We start from the raw sequence: 18,016 nt of genomic DNA on the forward strand, positions 1-18,016 counted from the left end.
TGAATGAGACCAGTTGTTTATCTCCTCCCAGCTGGGTCTGAATCTTGGGCATTACGATGGGAATCCAGGGTCCAGATGATCCCACCCCTGGAGATGGGGGCTGGTCTTGCACATTGCAGACTCACGACGGCTTCCTTTTCCCGGAGCCACTTGTCCGTAGGACACTTGGTGACCTCATCTATGGTAGAGTCTTTCATAGTCCTCACGGGGCTCTCCGAGGTGTGGATTTCTTCCCCGTCATCCACACACAGAGGTGGTGTGGATGCTGCTTTCGGTGGTTTGTGGTGGGGGCCAGGGGCTGTGCTCCCCTTCTCTGGGTGAGCGGGCACTTCAGCCCTTTGATGCCACCAAGGCATGGGTTCCTTCTGAGCCTTTCTGCTCCTGTTTGGTTCCTCATGAGGGTGGCAGGACTGAGTGCAGAGACTTAGAGCGTTACTTCCTCCTCCTGTTTTTCTCGATGGCCTCGCAGGGATGAGCTCAGCCGTCCAGGCAGCACGGCCACCTTAGCCACAGCCAGCGGCCCTGGAGTCTCACTTCCGCTGTTTCGTTTTTTCTTTTATTTGAGGCAGCCCACCTCCCCTGAGGCACAGCCCTTCATTCCTCTGCAGGCGTAGTCTTGTGCCGCAGAACAAACTGTGCGCACTGAATTGAAAAGTACATAAATAAAATCTGATGAAGGGCCCGGTTGTAGGCGCCTAAGTGGGTTGTGTAGAAAACGGATTAGAAATTGTAACTACGCTGCTCTCCAGGGCCCTGCCTCGCCCTTTCTGCAGCCTGGAGGTCGGGGTGGGGCTCCTTGTCAGGTGGAGGAGTTTGCCGGGCGCTCCCTGGAGTCCCTGAGGAGGAAGCCCAGGCTCTTCCAGGAGCCTGCTCCACCCCTGTGGCTGGGGAGGAGTTCAGCAAGCCCGAGCCCTTCACGCCCACTTCTGATTAGATCAGACTCTGCCTCCGAGTTGATGGGAGGCCCCTCAGGCGGCGCGACACCAAGTGATGCTTTTAGCCTCCTTTGATCAGCTGTGATCTCCTCCCAGGTGGGCGTCCTGGTCTGAGACTGAAGTGATGGGAAATAGTTCTCCCACTCCAGGCTCGGCTTGGGGATCTGTGGGGAGATGGCTTCCTACTGCCCAGCTCTGCCATTTCCTTGCCCAGGGTTGGTTCTTTGTCTCACGAAATACACTTCGTTAGTGCAGCACTCCCCGCCCGCCCCCCCACCCCGCCTGGTAGCACGTGATAGGAATCAGCACTCTGCAGTTTGACTTGAGTAGCCCAGGGCCTGAACCGGTAAGCTGTGTTCTTACGAGTCAAGGGAGCTCTCATGATTGGGGTGAAACAAGAATATCAACAAGAGATGGGTTCTGTCCAGCCCAGAAATCACAGCAAGCCGAATGTTCTCCCAGCTTGTCTGGGCAGGAGAGGGGGCTGGCCTGTACGTGCGAAGACTGCCGTGTTTTTGCTGGGGAAGAGTCTCGTCTGTGCCTCATGGAGGAAATAACTGCTCCCTTTTTTCTCTCCCAGGTGTGACGTACGCAGCCAAAGGCTACTTTGATGCCCTGGTGAAGATGGGGGAGCTGGCCAGCGAGAGCCAGGGCTCCAAAGAACTCGGTGAGACCCCACCTGGCAGTCGCCTGATGCCCTCAGGCAGCTCTGGGGCCCTGTCCTGTGTCTAGCTGCTTTTTGATTTGAGATCAGGTTTTGCCTGTCAAATGGGAAAATATTATAATGACAGTCACCCTGGGAGCTGCGTTGAGGGGCACATCCTGCTGAAAGTGGGTGGTGGGTCCCGTCCCCTGAGGCGTGCAGCTTAAGGTGAGGTCGAGCAGGCAAACCCACGTTTAAAGGTGCTCCCGGCAAATTGGAGCGGCTGACACCGGGGTCTGTGTGCTTGGATGATGGGATTAGATGGCGTGGGAATTCATTCCTGCTATTAAAATGAGTGAAAAAGGATGCAAGCCCACGTGTGGTGTGGCCCTGAGGAAGACGCTTCAGCAGCATGTCTGCTGGCTGACTGGCAGCTTATGTTATTGACGCTTTGTCTATGTTCAGCAAATTTTCTGTGATGGCTCCTATGACGTCTATGTCAAGGGACACAGGGCAAAACCTGGAAAGTCAGGGCCCGCGTGGTGGTGCTGCAGGCGTGGCTGAGGCGGAGTCCATGCTTCCACAGTCCCCTCACCTAGCTGGGTGGTGCTGAGGTCTCCTCTGCCCACCTGGGAGACCCCAGGCCGGCTGTGCCTGTGCTGACTTGCTGCTCCCAGAGCTTCGTCGACGCACGACGAAGCCTGTGTTGCTGGAGAAACCACTTGGATTCCTCTTCCCTCTGGTCACAGAGGACAGGCCGTGCTCGCTCTTGATTACCTCCCCGTGGCCGCCGATCTGGGAGGTGGTCTGCAGGTCTGGAGACCCTCGGATGGGGAAGCGTCAGTGGGACTGGCCCTGGTCCCTTTTTTCTACTTTTCTTTTTGGGGACTGATAGCCCCGTTGACTGACAGAGGCCCTGGATGTGTCGGCAGGCAGTGGGTTGGGGGGTCCTGGGTTGCTCTGTGTCAATTCCAGCTCCCAGAAGAGGCTCCATCTCCCTAATGCTGAGGTGGTGGGGCTGGGAACCCGGGAACCAGCTTTGCCTGCCCAGGCTCCGTTCTCTCCAGTTCGCTCTAGACGTCCTGCGTGCTTAGCAGCCCCTGCGGCCCCTCATTGGAGCCCCCTCCCCCTACCATGCCATTCCCTTGGGCAGGTCCACTGGGATGTTTGCTGCAGGTCTGGTGATTCCTGGGAGTTTCTTTTTTCTTTTCTTTTTTTTTTGGAAATGGAGTCTCACTCTGTCACCCAGGTTGGAGTGCAGTGGCACGATCTCAGCTCACTGCAATTTCCGAACCCTGAGTTCAAGAGATTCTCCTGCCTCAGTCTCCTGAGTAATTGGGACTACAGGTGCCTGCTATTGCGCCCGGCTATTTTTTTTTTTTTTTTTTTTTTTAGTAGAGATGGGATTTCACCATCTTGGCCAGGCTGGTCTTGAACTCCTGACCTTGTGATCCACCCACCTTGGCTTCCCAAAGTGCTGGGATTACAGGCGTGAGCCACCGTGCCGGTGCTGGGAGTTTCTTGAGGCACCGCTGTGCTGACAGACTGGGGAGGAGAGGAGGAGGCACTCTGGGCGGGGTTGCCGGGCCTCCACAGCCTCAGCCTGGAGGGTGAGGTGTGAGATGCGTGGCGTTAGGGCGGTGGAGGCCGAGACTCCAGTGCAACCAACAGCAGCTTGCTCTGGAGCTCCTGGGCGCCAGCCCAGGTCTTCAGGGTTTGGAGAAGGGCAGAAACAGTGGATGTCTGTGAAAGGGGCGTTTTCTTTTTCTTTAGAGACAGGGTCTTGCTCTGTCGCCCAGGCTGGAATGCAGTAGCACGATCACGGCTCACTGTGGCCTTGAACTTACGGGCTCAAGTGATCCTCCTGCCTCAGCCTCCCTAGTAGCTGGGATCACAGATGTGCGCCACCACACCTAGCTACTTTTTGATTTTTGATTTTTTTAGAGGTAAGGTCTCACTGTGTTGCCCAGGCTGGTCTTAAGCTCCTGAGCTCAAGTGATCCTTCCACCTCAGCCTCCTAGAGTGCTGGGATTATAGGCGTGAGCCACCGCTCCTGGCTGAGTCATTGTCTTACCATCATTAACCGTTTGTTGGGAGATGAGCTGGAGGACCAGGTGCTTTCCTCCCTTGGTCGCATGGGGGTCTGCCTGTGGGGAACTCCAGGCTTTTGTGGCCCACAGTGAGGGGTGGGTGTGTCCAAAACGGTGGGATTCCAGAACTTCCTGTCAGCAGAGTCCCTGGTGGTTGACTACAAGAAGGTGCTGAGCCCACATGGGCACGAGGAGGAGAAGGGAAGCTTCAGGAGAGAGGGAGACGTGTGAGGGCTTTGACTTGGATCCGGGAGCGTCCGTCTACCTGTGGCCTTGTGGAATCTCTCCCAGGGCTCTTCCCAGAGCGTGGAGCCCCGCTGTCCATCTGCAGAGGCCCGCCACATGCCCGCCTGGCTCTGGAGTCAGGTTTTTTTCCTGGTAACAGCTTTATTGACACAGTTCACATGCCATACAGTTACCCCATTAGAGCGTACAGTTCTGCGGCTTAGTGTATTTGCAGTGTGCACCTATTACCCCCGTCTAACTCCAAAGTGTTTTTATCACCACAAAGCGTTTTTAGCACCCCCAAAAGAAACCCTGTACCCCTTAAGCAGTCCCTCCCTCATCCCCACACTCCCAGCCCGTGGCAGCCACGCCACTGCGTCTCTCTCTGGACTGGCCCGTTCTGGACATTTCATATTAATGGAGGCATACATACAGTGTGTGACCTTCTGTGTCTGACCCTTTTCCCTGAGCGCATGTTTACCGTCCATCTGTGCTGTAGCCCATGTCAGGGCCTTATTCCTGTTTGTGGCTGAACAATGACCCATTGCATGGGCGGACCCATTTCATGTATCTGGGGTTGCTGTCACCTTCCAGCAGCTGTGAGCCTGTTTTCATCTCTCCTGTGCATGCACCGAAACTGGAATTGCCGGGTCAGATTGCTGGGAGTTGAGTTTTTATGAAGGCAACACATCCGTGTTTGAAACGAAGTTGGCCCCTTCCCACCCTCCTAGGGTGCCCAGGTCCTGCTGCGCAGAGGCGGCTCCCTCGGCCGCGTGTTTAAGAGGACAGGTTTATGCCACTCCCCCCTCCTCCTCCTCCCCCTCCTCCTCCCCCTCCTCCTCCCCCTCCTCCCCCTCCCCCTGCCCCTGCCACTCCCCCTCCCCGCCCCCCTCTTTAAAAGTTTAGACAGGGCCAGGCATGGTGGCTCATGCCTGTAATCCTAGCACTTTGGGAGGCCGAGGCAAGTGGATTGCCTGAGCTCAGGAGTTCGAGACCAGCCTGGGCAACATGGGGAAACCTCGTCTCTACTAAAATACAAAATATTAGCCGGGCGTGATGGCGCGTGCCTAATCCCAGCTATTAGGGAGGCTGAGACAGGAGAATTGCTTGAACCTAGGAGGCAGAGGTTACAGTGAGCTAAGATCGTGCCATTGCACTCCAGCCTAGGCGACAGAGCGAGACTCTGTCTCAAAAAAAAACTTCAGACATCATCAAACGGATTCTTATTACGGAAGATATGGACTTAGCCTTTTTGTGCTATCCCTTGCCCCACCCAGTATAATTATCACAATATTTGTTTAAAGTCACGTAAGGTGTTATCTGATGATATTAATTCTTTTCATGGCTAAGGCAGACTCTGTATTATGATGACTGTACAACTTCATTGAGGTATCTGAGTGTCCAGTGTGATGAGTTTTGACGTGTGTATACCTGTGAAGCTGTGGCCACAATCACCACAGTGAACTTGTCTGTCTCTCCCAGAGTCCTTGGGCCCCCCCTCCCCATCTCCAGGCAACCACTGATCCGCTTTCTGTCACTGTAATTTAGTGTGCATTTGCTAGAGTTTTACATAAATGGAACCATACGGCGTGTCTTCTTTTTTTGTCCGGCTTCCTCGGGTGTGTGTGGTTATTCTGAGCCGCATTGCTGCGGCGCACGTCAGGAATTTGTTGCATTTCATAGCTTGCAGGGTCCTGTTGTGCGAAAGTGCCACGGTTCAGTCGTACCCTCACCTGTTGACGGACGCCTGGGTGGTTTTAGTTTGCGGCATTCCCAAGTTTGCATTTCCTTCATTAACTGATGTCGTGGAGCATCTTTTTGTGTTTTGTTCATCTCTTGTGGTGAAGTGTGTGTTAGAATCTTCCCGCTTTGTTCCACTTGGGCTTTTGTCTTTTTTAGTTATAAAAGTCCTCTGTATACTCTAGATGGAAGTCCCTTGCCAGGAATCTATTTTGCACATATTTGATTCCAGTCTGGTGGGCCTTTCCTTTTTGTAATAGTGGTTTTAGTTTTTTTGAGAGCGAATCTCACTCTGTCACCCAGGCTGGTATGCAGTGGTGCGATCTCGGCTCACTGCAACCTCTGCCTCCCAGGTTCAAGCGATCCTCCTGCCTCAGCCTCCTAAGTAGCTGGCATTGCAGGCACTCACCACCACGCCCGACTAATTTTTGTATTTTTAGTAGAGACGGGGTTTCACCATGTTGTCCAGGCTGTTCTCGAACTCCTGCCTTCAAGTGATCCTCCTGCCTTAGCCTCCCAAAGTGCTGGGATTATAGGCGTGAGCCACTGCACCCAGCTCTGTAATAGTGTTTTTAGAACAAAAGTATTTAATTTTAATGAAGTCCAATGGACTGATTTGGTTTTTTGTTTGTTTGTTTGTTTTAGGTATTACCGTTTTTTTGGTATTGCAGTTCATGGAATTTTGTTATTACGGCTCTGTGATATTTATTATGATGCCTTTTTTTCTGGAGTTAATAATGGCCTCGCTTCTTGGTTCGCTTTGTTTTCAATGCACCGTCAGGAATTTCTCCCCAGAGCCTCAGCCACACCCTTGCGCTGGCTTTGCTGTTGGCTGGGAGGTCAGTCTCTGTCTCTTCTCCTTTTGGAGCCGCCCTGCTCCGTCCTGGGCTGCTGGGCTGTGCAGAGGCAGCTTCTCCTCCTCCCGGGTCAGAGCCCCATGTTTTCCGGGCCCTGTGTCTTTTCTTTTCCTGTACTCCCACCATCCGGGGAATCGTCTTTTTCTTTCTTTCTTTCTTTTTTGTTGTTAGGTTTCTGAGTAGGTGAATGGGGAACGCGTTTGAGCCAGTGTGTGTCTGCCATTGTCTCTGCCTGGCGCTGGTGGCTTAACTGGTTTGGAGTTGGGGGAGGGAGATGCCCGGTGTTCAGAGTCAGGGCCTCACACCATCCTCTTCCAGCTGCACCACTGCTGTGTTCAGGGCCATCTTGGTGCTGATTTTATGTGAGTGTTACTTTTCCCCCCACCGCAAGCTCTGGAGATGTTTGTGCTGGGGTGTTAGGAATTTCCTGACGGTATCGTTCCTGTGGTGGAGGGTCCTGAGAGGCTCATGAAGAGCATCACCCCATGATTGGGAGTGGTGTGCAGCCTCTGGGGGCCACAGGAGCAGGGACCTGGGCAAGGACTGCGGGGGTTAAGAGGAGGGGCGAAGGAGAGGGGCAAAGGGTGTGTCCAAATGTGTGAGGTGTGAGGTGGACAGAAACAAGAGGCTTTTGCAGAAATATGAAAGGTCTGGAGCGTATGAGGGGGTGAGGCTGGGAGTGGGGGCAGGGCTTTGAGGAGCCCAGGGCCTTGTTGAGATTCCAGGCTTGGTGCCACAGGAAGATGGATTTGTGCAACCTGCCTTTCTCACTGTGTCTTAGGTCCCTCTGTGTTCTTGCCACACGCAGATACTTTCGTTTTCACTGCTGTAGAATATTCCATGTACGTGTAACAGTTTCTTTGTCCTCCTCCATGAGTCATTGAGTTACCCCCGGTGAGTTTTTCTAGATGAGCTGCTCCGAGGGGCCTTGAGGCTGAGCTCTCCCGTGGGATGAATTCCACAAGGCCCCGTGGGGTTGTGCGGCAGCCAGTTGTGCGATAAGTGAAGGAGGCGTGCATCTTACTCCCCAGGCCGGGGCCTCCGCGGTTCCTCTGGCAGTTTTTGCTTTCTGTGTTTGCAGGCTGTGTTATTAAGCGCGTGTGTGTGGGTGTGCCTTCTTGATGAGCTGAGCCCTGTTACCGTGCGGTGGCTCGCTCTGGCCCGCAACAGTCTTATTTTTGGTTTAGTGTTGAGTTTGTTTCCTGTTCTTCCTCTTCAGCCCCGGGGACGTTGCTCATTTCTGGTCACCTTCTCTTCCAACTGTCCTTGTTGCCCCAGGAGGATGGAAGGTGCTGTCCCTGCTGTTTGGGAATGAGCCAGGCCGTCAGTGGGTGGAGCCCCTCCCAGGGAGGCAGAGCACTGGTCTGTGCTGGGGTGGAGGTGCTCGGCTCAGACCAGCCCTTGCTTGGCCGGGAGGTGTTTTTCAGTGATTTGGTCTTGATACCCGGCTGAGCAGGGCACCAGCCTGTCCTCTCTTTGCTGGTCTCCCACCCAGGCCTCTCTGGGTGTGGCTTTGTGGCCGTGTGGGGCCAGGGTTGCCACGCAAGCAGTGGTGCCAACCCTGGCTGCCCTCCTTCCTCCTCATTCCTTCCTGCTTTCATTCTTCCATTCTTCCCACCTTTCTTTCCCATGTGGCACCTACTCTACTCACAGGGCAGTCTGCCTTTAGTCTTGTGGGTCTCTCTGTACCCACAGCTCTGGCCTGGCACCACCCACAGCCCGGGAGGTGGCCTCGGGCTATGTAGCCCTCATAGGGAGGTCCTGTCTTCAGCCCTGTCAGGATGACGGAGGATTCGGCTGCACTGACCCCCGGCTAATCACATGGGTAATGCTGCCCGCCCCCCCTTTCCCTGCAGAGCCCTGCGCTCTGTTCTTCCTGGGAAGAGTGAGGGTCCCGGCGGCACCCCGTCACTGTGGCCAAGAGTGCTGCTCTGAGGGGAAGAGTGAGGGTCCCGGCGGCACCCCGTCACTGTGGCCAAGAGTGCTGCTCTGAGTGAGCCTCAGGTCTCCGGAGCAGGGAGCCGGCCTTGGCCTGCGGGAGCTTTTGTGCTTCTGAACCAGAGCCTGGCCCGGCGGGTGAAATCCCAGAGAGTCCTTTTTTGCTTTAAATGAGCAGCTGGGGCTGCCCCTTTGTTCTCTCTCCTTCTGGAGTGAGCAGTGCCTGGGTCAGAGCCGGCCTTTGGTGCCGTGGGTCTTTCTGTACCTGCGGCTCTGGCCGCACGGCGCACAGCTGGGGAGGCAGCCTCGGGCTTTGTGGCCTGCAGACCTCACAGAGGGAAGGGCCTCTGGTCTTCAGTCAGAGGTGGTTTTCCCTGCAGTGAGAGAGTTTCTGCAGTTAACTCTCAGGGCTTTGCTTTGATATGGAAGTGCTTAGTCAGGGAATGGAGTGGCAGCTCCAAGTTCCGGAAGCTTCTCACAGCCCTTCTAATCCCCTAGCCGAAAGCCACCCACACTCGGCTGTCTGCTGGCTGACTGGTTTTCCAGTCCCCGCCATGGTGCTTCTGCTTTCCAGCTCCGGCAGGTGTAATTCCAGGGCACGCCCGCCGCTCTCACAGCCCCTGACCCAGTGCCCGGGTTAGACTTTTCCCAGGGGCATCGGGTTAGACTTTTCCCAGGGGCGTCTGCTCCTGGTCCTCTGGAGTTTTGTGTTTGGGTTGACTGGCAGCTCGGGGAGATTGGAGGGGCCAACTGGATCTGAGTCCCGTAGGCCAATCCCTGTGGCCCAGGAGCAAGCCTGGCAGAGGTGACCCGAGGGAGGGCAGGCCCAGCCTGGTCACAGAAGCAGTGCTGTGCGCGTCCCAGCCCCCTGCAGGGGCCCAGGGTCCTGAGCTGAGAGCCTCGGGAATCTGGGGAATTTGCTAAGATGTGTGAGTGGCTCCTCCTCCTCTGTTTCAGGCCCCTCCGTGGTGGCTGGCACCACCAGGGGCTGGTGTGGAGACCCAAGGGCAGAGGGCAGGGCAGGTGCTTCCCATGCCGCTGGGCCGTAGGGGTGCCTGGGTTGACGTGGCACTGGTTCTTTCTGCGGGTGGAGGGCAGCTGTCCAGTCTGCCTCACCGACAGCTGTGGTTTGCAGTGCCCCGGGACTGTACTCCTGAGCACACCCCTCCACCCACTGCTGCTGGCAGCCGCCTGTGGCCCAGGCCCTCTGGCTCCCCCACCCGAGGCTGGAGTTGCACAGAGCTGGGTTGAGCCTGAGCCTATGCTGGCCAACGGGGGAGACAGATGGGGGGAGCAGGCCAGAATCCCAGTGACCTGGGGTCCTGGTGCAGTGTACACACGTGGGCAGGTGACTCTAGCACTGTTTGCCAGAACCCTCTGTATGGAGAGAGGGTCACGTAGCTGCCTTTTGGCCTGGCTTTGTAGGGAGGCTAATGTCAAATCACCCTGTAGAGCGTTGTCGGCTCTTGAGGACGGTGCCACGTCTCTAGTGAGGGGGGCTGTCATTGCAGTGAGCGGGGCCACACTCTCCCCAGGAGAGAGCACTGTACTTCGTGTGGCCAGACCCACATGTCCAGCCTGCCTCTGTCTTATATAGTCAGACCCGCATGTCTAGCCTGCCTCTGTGTGGTCAGAGGCGCGTGTCCAGCTTGTCTGTCTGGGGCCCTGGGCCTGTTGTGTTTCTTGTCCGAATGCTCTGTGGCCCTGCCATGGAACACCTGAGCCAGGCTGTTTGGCTCAGCCCTTGCCCATCTCTGGAGGCCTCTGGTGTGTTTTTGTCCTTTGAAGAGGCCGCTGTGTACCCGCGGGTGCCCACAGCATGCTTGTTTGTGATCACAGGGCGTGTATGTACCTGCTGGGTGCACTGGGCCTGTGCTCTGCCATCTGTCTGGCATCCCCGGGTGCCCAGGAGAGTGGCAGGAGCTCCCTGTTGGGCCAGCCTTGGAATGAGGATGTTAGCTGGCAGGCGGCATTGTCCCTGCCTGAAACTGTGGGCTGGATTTAGTCACTGAGTCACTGAATTAAGGTGTGGTCTGGAAACTTCCTGTAGCTGCTGGCTGCAGTGCACACCTTGCTGCCCAGAGTGAGGCAGGTGTTCTCAATGCCCGCTGGGAGAGCTGGGGCCTGGGGCTCCCACGGGTCAGGTGCCCCTCCTGTGCCCGCAGGTGTCAGCCTCTCTCTTAGAGGCGTGGAGTGGCTCCCTCCGTGTGTGCGGCATCTCTGTCTCTCTGAAACGTGGGGGCCTGTGCAGAAGAGAAGGTCCTTGGTCACGTGAACCCCAAGGGGCCTTTGGGGCTGTCTCCAGTGGCTCCCGTTGGCCAAAGTGTCACTCACCTGGTAGGGCCTCCTGCTCTCCATGAGACCAAACAGCTTGTCTGGCTGTGTCACAGCCCCTCTGGGCTCAGGCGGCTCCGTGCACAGTGTACCCAGGAGCCCAACCTTGCTCCAACCTGCCTGTACCTCCCTCACGCCACACTATTCCTCCCTCCCTACAGTAGGACACGGGCAGGGGTGCTCCAGAGACAGCCACCCGAAGAAGCCACCAGGGTACTTGGGGAGGACTCTGCCCTGGGCCCTGCCTCCCGCCCCGTGGGGATCGTTCAGGGCCCACTCTGCCCCAACCTCCTGTTCTCAGAGGCAGGCCCGTGCTGACCCACCAGCGCCTGAGGGGGGAAGGGGGCGGGGGGGCCTTGTGGTGGAGGGTGTGGAGGGCCTTGTTCTCTTCTGGCTGCCGCTAGGGGTGGCCCAGCCCTGCCTGCCTACTGACAGCTTTGCGGTGCAGGCTCAGCTCTTCGGGGAGATTAGCAGCCGTCCTGATTGGATTGACTGTGTTGCAGCCTCGGCAGCCAAGTGTAGGCCCCTGGTCTGGCTGCTCGTGGTTTGATCCTGAGCCGTTTCCAGCTGGTGATCAGTAGCTCCGAGCGTGGCCGGCAGAGGGGCTGCTGGAGTCTCACTCAGCGAGAGGCTCTGAGGCCCGGCTGGGTGTCCTCTGCTGGCCGTTGCTGCTGCTCTCTTTGGCCCAGCATCACAGCGGGGAGGCACCTTTCCTCCCTGAGCACTCACGCCACAGCGTCAGGCCTCAGCCGGCCAGAATAGGGAGGACAGCTGGCCTCTCCCCTGTGATGCTGGGGCCGCCCGTCCCCCAGGTGAGGCACAGCTGATGGCACCTGCCATCCCTTGGTGCTGTCAAGAGAGGAGCCGCTCAGCCTTCCTCCTCAAGCCAGGAGCTGCTGAGGTGCTGGCCGCCTCCGATGGAGCCCCACATAGTGTTGGCCACAGGCCGAGGGCCCTGGGGGCACAGGTGCTGGCCCAGGAGCCTCCGTGGGCAGGTGTCTGCATCTCTGGGGTCCTGTGGGACGTGGGTCCCGTGCACTTTGGGTGGTGCCAGTTGGCGGAAGCGTGGGCATGTCAGGCCTGACAGACACTGGTCACAGCCACCCAGGGAGATGATGGCTGGCGCTCTCAGGGCGGCCTCTGCTCCTGTTTGCGTCTGGTAGGGTTTGGAGCCAGTCAGTGGTTGGGAAACTCTCCCAGGAGCGATGTTCCCCCTTGGACAATAATCAGGGAGCACAAATAGGCGAGGCTGGTTAGGAGCAGGCCACGCTCACGGCATTGGTCTTCCCCACGGACATGCGTGAGGAACTGGAGGTCTGAATGGCTTCTGTCCCCTGCAGAGCAGCTGTCGGAGAGGGTCTGTCCCCAGAGGCCAGGACCCTGGTCAGTGCCATCCGGGTCACAGGTGTTCTTTTGGCCCCAGGTGTAGGAGGGCAGCGATGCCTGGTCCACACCAGAAGCCGCTCTTGAATCCTCGACCCCCAGGATCAGTGTAAGACAAAGCCCAGGACCTAGGGACCCCACAGTCAGCAGCCGCAGAGACAGAGCCAGGACCGGAGCCCGTCTCAGGGGGCTCCACTCTTGTGTCCCCTGTCCCCGCTTCCCTGCCCTGAGGAGGGTGCCCCCAAGTCTGGTACTGCAGAGAAGGCCACCTCCATGGCCCCTTGGTTGTGGCTACTGGAGGGCCTGGGGGACTCCAGGTCTGCGGAGGGGTCTTTCTCAGGTTGGGGGGCCATATCTGGTTGCCAGTGCCTCTGTCCAGCCTTGAGTTCTGGGCTGTGGGAGGCACCAGTGGGTTCCCTTGTCCACAGTCTGTGACCATCGTCTCAGACGTGCTCCTGCATGCCCACTGCTGAGCTCCAGCTGTTCCAGGCTCCGCCACTCCCCAGTCACACATGCGACAACTTGTCCGGCACTGGGCCCCGTAGAAACAGCCAGGACAGGGTCTCAGCAGCCCCAGGGGTGGTCCCGGCGGCAGGGGCTGGGCTAAGAAGGATGCGCTGGGCCCTCCGGCTGTCCCCGCTGTGCTTGTTTATTTAAACGTCTGAAGGGCAAACGGCAGAACATCACCTTCTGGTAGCTCTGAATGGTGGGTCCACGGGTGTTCGTGAGAGTCTCCTTTGTACAGTTGATACATTGGAAGCATTTTTGTAGTTGTTAGCAGCAGTCACATGCAGGCGGTTGCATCAGTGCAGGGCTGACTGGACTGTGTCCCGGGCAGAGACTGAACACGTGCACGCACCCAACCAGAGCACGCACGCGGGCACAGAGACGTACTCGGGCACAGATAGTCCTAGGTCCAGGTACTGAGGGGTGGCGCTCATGCCGCCCCATGGAGTGCTGGAGGGTGACAGGGAGACTGGCCCCTGGTAAGGTGGTCAGAGAGACTGGGGAGCGGTCCACGGGGCGGCCCTCTGAACTGCCCACCTGGCTTCTCGGCAGCCCCTGCTCATGGCCATGGGACTCTGGGCAGCTGGGGTCCAGGGCTGGCTTCAAGGACGCCTGGTGGGAGTTCTCGAGTCTGTTCCCTGCCTCTGCAGTGGCCCCTTCCTTTTCGGGAGGTGCATGGCCCCTGAAAAGCCTGGGTGGGGGGCATGGTTCCCCGTCCATGGCAGCTCCCTCTGCCCACTCGGGGGACCCCCCCCGGGGCTGTCCACTCACGAGCTTGCTCTGGCCAGCACGTTTCTGGGCAAGGTTCAGTTCCCCTCCCAGCCTTTCTGTTTTCCCCGGACGTGTGGGAGCCGTGCCTAGGGCACCTTGGGAGGATGCCGTACCGTGGGACCTGAACAGGCAGCGGAGGTGGCCGGGTCTTTGGAAGTGCACTTGTTGTACCCAGGAAGAGTGGAGAGTTTTTTGTTTTCTTGTTTTGGTTCTTTTTTTTTTTTTTTTTTTTTTTTTTGGTGGTGGTGGTTTTTGTTTATTCCCCTTTTTGGAGACAAAGTCTCTCTCTGTCACTGAGGCTAGAGTGCGGGGGCACAGTCACATAGCTCATCGCAGCCTCCTGGCCTCAAGTGATCCTCCCGCTTCAGCTTCTGAGGAGCCAGAACTGCGGGTGTGTGCTGCCACGCCTGTATAATTTTTAAACTTTTTGTAGAGACAAGATCTCGCTTTGTTGCCCAGGCTGGTCTCAAACTCCTGCACTCAAGCGATCCTCCTGTCTCGGCCTCCCAAAGTGCTGGGATTACAGGTGTGAGCCACCGTGACCGGCCAGAAGTTGGTTTTGAAAGGCACATTTGCCCATGAAGAAAGGAGCAGGCTCTGCTCCAAGCTGTGCCCTGGGTCTGCCCTCCACGCTGAGTGGACGTCCAGGCAGCCTCCGGGCTGGGCATTGAGTGTACTCTGCCAGGAAACCTTGATCGCTCGTGGCCAAAAGGGAGGTGGAAACGTGGAAACTCCTCTGCCCCATCAGACCTTAAATCTCCGTGCGGACAAGGAGGAGAAGGCGCTTTGAAGGGAGGAGAGGTAGGGAGCGGTGCTGCAGAAGAGTTCCCGGTGGACGCGGGGCAGGAGAAGGCCCTGGCGCGCCTTTCCCCCTGCAGCTGTGGGAGCTGGGCTTGGCCTGGTCTCTCAACTCATGGAGAGAAGGTGTCAGGTCAGCTCAGCCCCCGCAGAACCTTGTCTCCATTCCTGTGTGTCACGTAGGGGCCCTCTGCAGCCCCCATTCCAGCCGCCCTGGGTGGATGGCTACTGACCCTGGAGCCCCCGCCTGCCTGGGACGCTGGGAGTGTGTGAGCAGATTCAGCGCCAGAGGCCCGGGCAGGCCTGAGAGTCCTTGATCCCAGTGTGATGGTGCATTGCTCGCCCAGGGCCCATCCTCGGAGCCGGTGATTTGGAGTGGTGGCTCAGGACAATGGGGCCGGGTGACGAAGGGCAGCCTTGGCCTCTGCTCTCCCTCCATCCCCCATCCAAGATCTGAATGCTGACCCAGCCTTGACACCAAGGTGGCTCTTTGGACTTGCTTGGTTTCCAAACTGTGTGTGGGGAAGCAGCGTCGGCTACCGTCATCACCATGGCAACACAGGCATTGATTTTTTTTTTTCCGTTGGTTACTCCCGGCCACATTCCGTTTTTGCCTTTTTTGTAGGTGGGAGAAGAACTCTACTTCTTCCAAGAGAAGCTGGTGGCTGGAGGGCAGCAGAGAGAAGGGGCGGGAGCAGGAGCCACCCCCGAGGTGGCATCCCTGGGCTCTGGGTCAGCACTGGATCTGGTCCTGTGGCCCCTCTGGGGGCTCTGACAGCAAGCTGTCCTGTCAGCCCCCGGCCGTCTGTCCTTTCCCGTGATGAGCGCGCTCTGTTCGAGCCCTGCCCAGGTGGGTGGTGATGAGCTCTCGAGGTGCCTTTGGGCTCCAGAAGCCACGAGGATATTTGAGCATTGTGGATATCTACTTCAGAAGGCTCCGGAAGGTGATGCATGCTCGCAGCCAGGTTGGAGCAGCTGACCTCTCACACAGAGCCCCTTTTGTGCCCCCTGAAGCAACAGAAATACCCAGGAAACGAGTGTTTCTGTGCCCTCGGTATCCGCTGGCCAAAAAGAGCACGCTGACCACTCGGTAGCAGCGCCCATCACGTCCCTGAGCCTCTGTTTCGGGGACCCAAGTCCAGCTCCCGGAAGACTCAGAGCGAGGGTCAGATGCCTTCTCTGCCCCCTCCCACGCCGCCACGAGCTCTCCTGGCTCACACACTGCCATCGAGCTCTGTCCAGGAGGCAGCCGAGAATCGGAGCGGTTCCCACGCCAAGTACGGCCTAGTGGGTGGCCTGTTCCCTTCCCCAGTGCGGCACACACAGGCGCCGTAGCATGCAGGTCTGTGCCTGTGCAGTCTGGGGCATCTCGTTACATTTCCTTGCTGCCCTCCCCCCGTCTCTTCCGTGATCTTGCCCACCCCTCCCCCTCTGCTTCCGGCCACCCCAGCCCTCCCAGTCTCCTAGTCTCCTGGGCCAGCATTATGGCCGTGCTGCTCCTGTTGCTTCTCCGTCAGTGCGCCCAGGCAGGCTGGGGTTCCCCGTGGGCTGTGGCTGCCATGCCCTCCCCAGCTGGCTCCAGCCCTCTGAAGCTCGAGGAGGGTGGGCTGGGTCACCTGCATTCCTTACCTGCCCGAGGGCTGCCACTCCCTTTTCCCCCCCGAGGGCTGGAATGCCCCAGGGCAGACTCGGGAGACCTCCTCAGGCTCCACCTCGGTCCACAACAATGTTCCTCAATTCCCTCCAGCTTCCTGCTCCTTCCGCTCCTCCTGCACAGCCTGGCCTGACTCATGTAATCAGGGAACAAGAGGGGCTGTCCTCGGTGTCCCTATGTCCATGCCTCGTGGCCGCCTGAGCACTTCTCAGGGTCCAGTGGAAAACTCTCCTGCCCAGTTTGACGCCCACACTCGTCAGTTTCACCTTGGTGCCAAGAGCAGATGCTCTGTTCTGGGCCCCACTTGGGCCACAGCCTCCCAGCCGTCTCCTCGTCCCCACCCTGGACTGGCATTTCCTGAATTCCTGGCCCCTGTCCGAGAAGGAGGGTGCCTTCCTGGGAGAGCTGTGGCTGGTGCTGTCCCAGGTCTGTGGGGTCTTCCACCTTTGCAGACACCTGAGCCCAGAGGCCCCTCCTCCCGCTCTGAGCACAGGCGGGCGGACGCTGTCTGGCAGCCTCTGCCTTTCTTTCATTTTTCCTGACCTCTTCACCCAGCATCCTCTGCTTGGAGGTGGGTGTATGAGAAGGGACCATGGGTGTCGGGGTGGAGCTGTCTGCTGTTGGCAGGTGAATGTACCCCCAGTCCTTGCTCTGGGGCCAGGCTGTCCTGTGGGCCTCGTGGACCCAGTTGTCTGTGGTCATGAGCCTGCACCTTACTGATTTAATCCCAGGTGTCAGGTACGAACATGCACGCTTCCCTGATGAGAAAGTGGCATCTGGCCTGGATGCCTGAGTATCCCACAGTAATCCCACAGCCCTGAGTATTGGGCGCCTGTCATCTCCAGGACATCCCCTAGCCAACAGATAGGTGGCAGGTGGAGGATTCCTGCAATGGGGCCCTGGTGGCCCCAGTGGGTTGAAGCTCCCTTCATAGGTGGCATGGGGCCTTCCATCCCCATGACCCTCTAGTGGCCCCTCCCCGTTTCAGGGCTCAGCACCCCTGCTTCTCAGAGATCGAAGCCGCCATCTTGGACCTTCCCCACCGCTGTGTCCCAGCCTCCTGTGCAGTCTCTTGGTTACCCAGGAGTTTAGAGCTTTTACCACCTGGGGTGCCTTTGAGATCCTCCGGCCTCTTGGTTTGTAGGAGCACCAGGCCAGGACGGGGAGGTGGAGGCTGTGCTGTTCGCCTCACCCTGGGCTCAGCCAGGGCTGCCAACCTTCTTCATGGGGGCAATCACCAGGCCCGTCTCCTCGGGCCGTGCTTTGGTAGGAATGATCTTTTAACTGGCAAAGCGGAGTGTTAACGGAAATCATCATGACATGGCTGTTTATGCTCCATTTGGGATTCGGAGTCGAGCATTTGGGAACCCTCGGGCAGGGTCTGAGCTGCTGTTTGCCCTCCCGGATGAGGATGAGGGTCTGCACAGATCTGCCTGCAACACCAGCCTGCAAGCATCCGAGGCCCAGGCTCCCACCTCCCCCAGTCTTTCTCACTGTGTCTGAGATTCACGCTCCCTCTCAGCCTCTTGTCATTCGCAGACTATAAGAACATGTTGTATTTTCTGGAGTAAGAAAAGGCTCAAGTCTTTAAAATGCCACTGTTGTGAAAGCCGAAGTGTGAGGGGCTCTTCTAGGTTAAAGGACTGAAGACGCCCAGAACCCCAGAGGAAGGGTGAGAGTCCTCCGGGTGCTGGTAGGCGCCAGTTCCTCGTCACTCACAGTGAAGCCCGTGTGTGACTTGTCTCAAGTGCTGATGGAGCCGTCTTCCAGGAGGTGGAATGCTGATTTGTTTTCCTAAAATGAGAGAGACTAAAGCCACGTGCCAACCGAACGCAGCAGGGCCCTCGATGAGACCCTGGATCAGGGAGGAGCTTGTCAATGGCATCATCGGGCCATTCGGGAGCATGGTGTGTGCTGATTAGAAGAGGGTGCGTCTGTGGTAACCTTCCTGTGTGTCAGAACGGAGGCGTGATGATGAGGCAGAAGGTCCTTGCTCTTAGGACACAGCTGGAGTATTGGGGGCAGGGGCAGCATCACATTGATGTCTGCAGTTGAGTCTCAAGGGGCTGAAAAAAAGTGCCTGTGTCTGTGTGCGTGCACAGATGCGTGTGAGTGCCTGTGTGTGTGAACATGGATGCGTG

At 57.8% G+C, this 18,016-nt stretch overlaps 1 protein-coding gene across 6 annotated transcripts in view; it reads left to right on the forward strand.

Moving 5' to 3' along the window:
- Positions 1 to 18,016, forward strand: part of BAIAP2 (BAR/IMD domain containing adaptor protein 2) — a 78,203-nt gene that overhangs the window by 20,250 nt on the left and 39,937 nt on the right. For all 6 annotated transcript variants that reach the window (XM_008013211.3, XM_073005481.1, XM_008013213.3 and 3 more), the window contains exon 3: positions 1,516 to 1,602. In XM_008013211.3, coding sequence (XP_008011402.3) covers positions 1,516 to 1,602 — 87 coding nt within the window. The remainder of the gene's footprint in view (positions 1 to 1,515; positions 1,603 to 18,016) is intronic.

The sequence above is a fragment of the Chlorocebus sabaeus genome, chromosome 16 (genome assembly GCF_047675955.1).
Source record: "Chlorocebus sabaeus isolate Y175 chromosome 16, mChlSab1.0.hap1, whole genome shotgun sequence".
Taxonomy (NCBI): domain Eukaryota; kingdom Metazoa; phylum Chordata; class Mammalia; order Primates; family Cercopithecidae; genus Chlorocebus; species Chlorocebus sabaeus.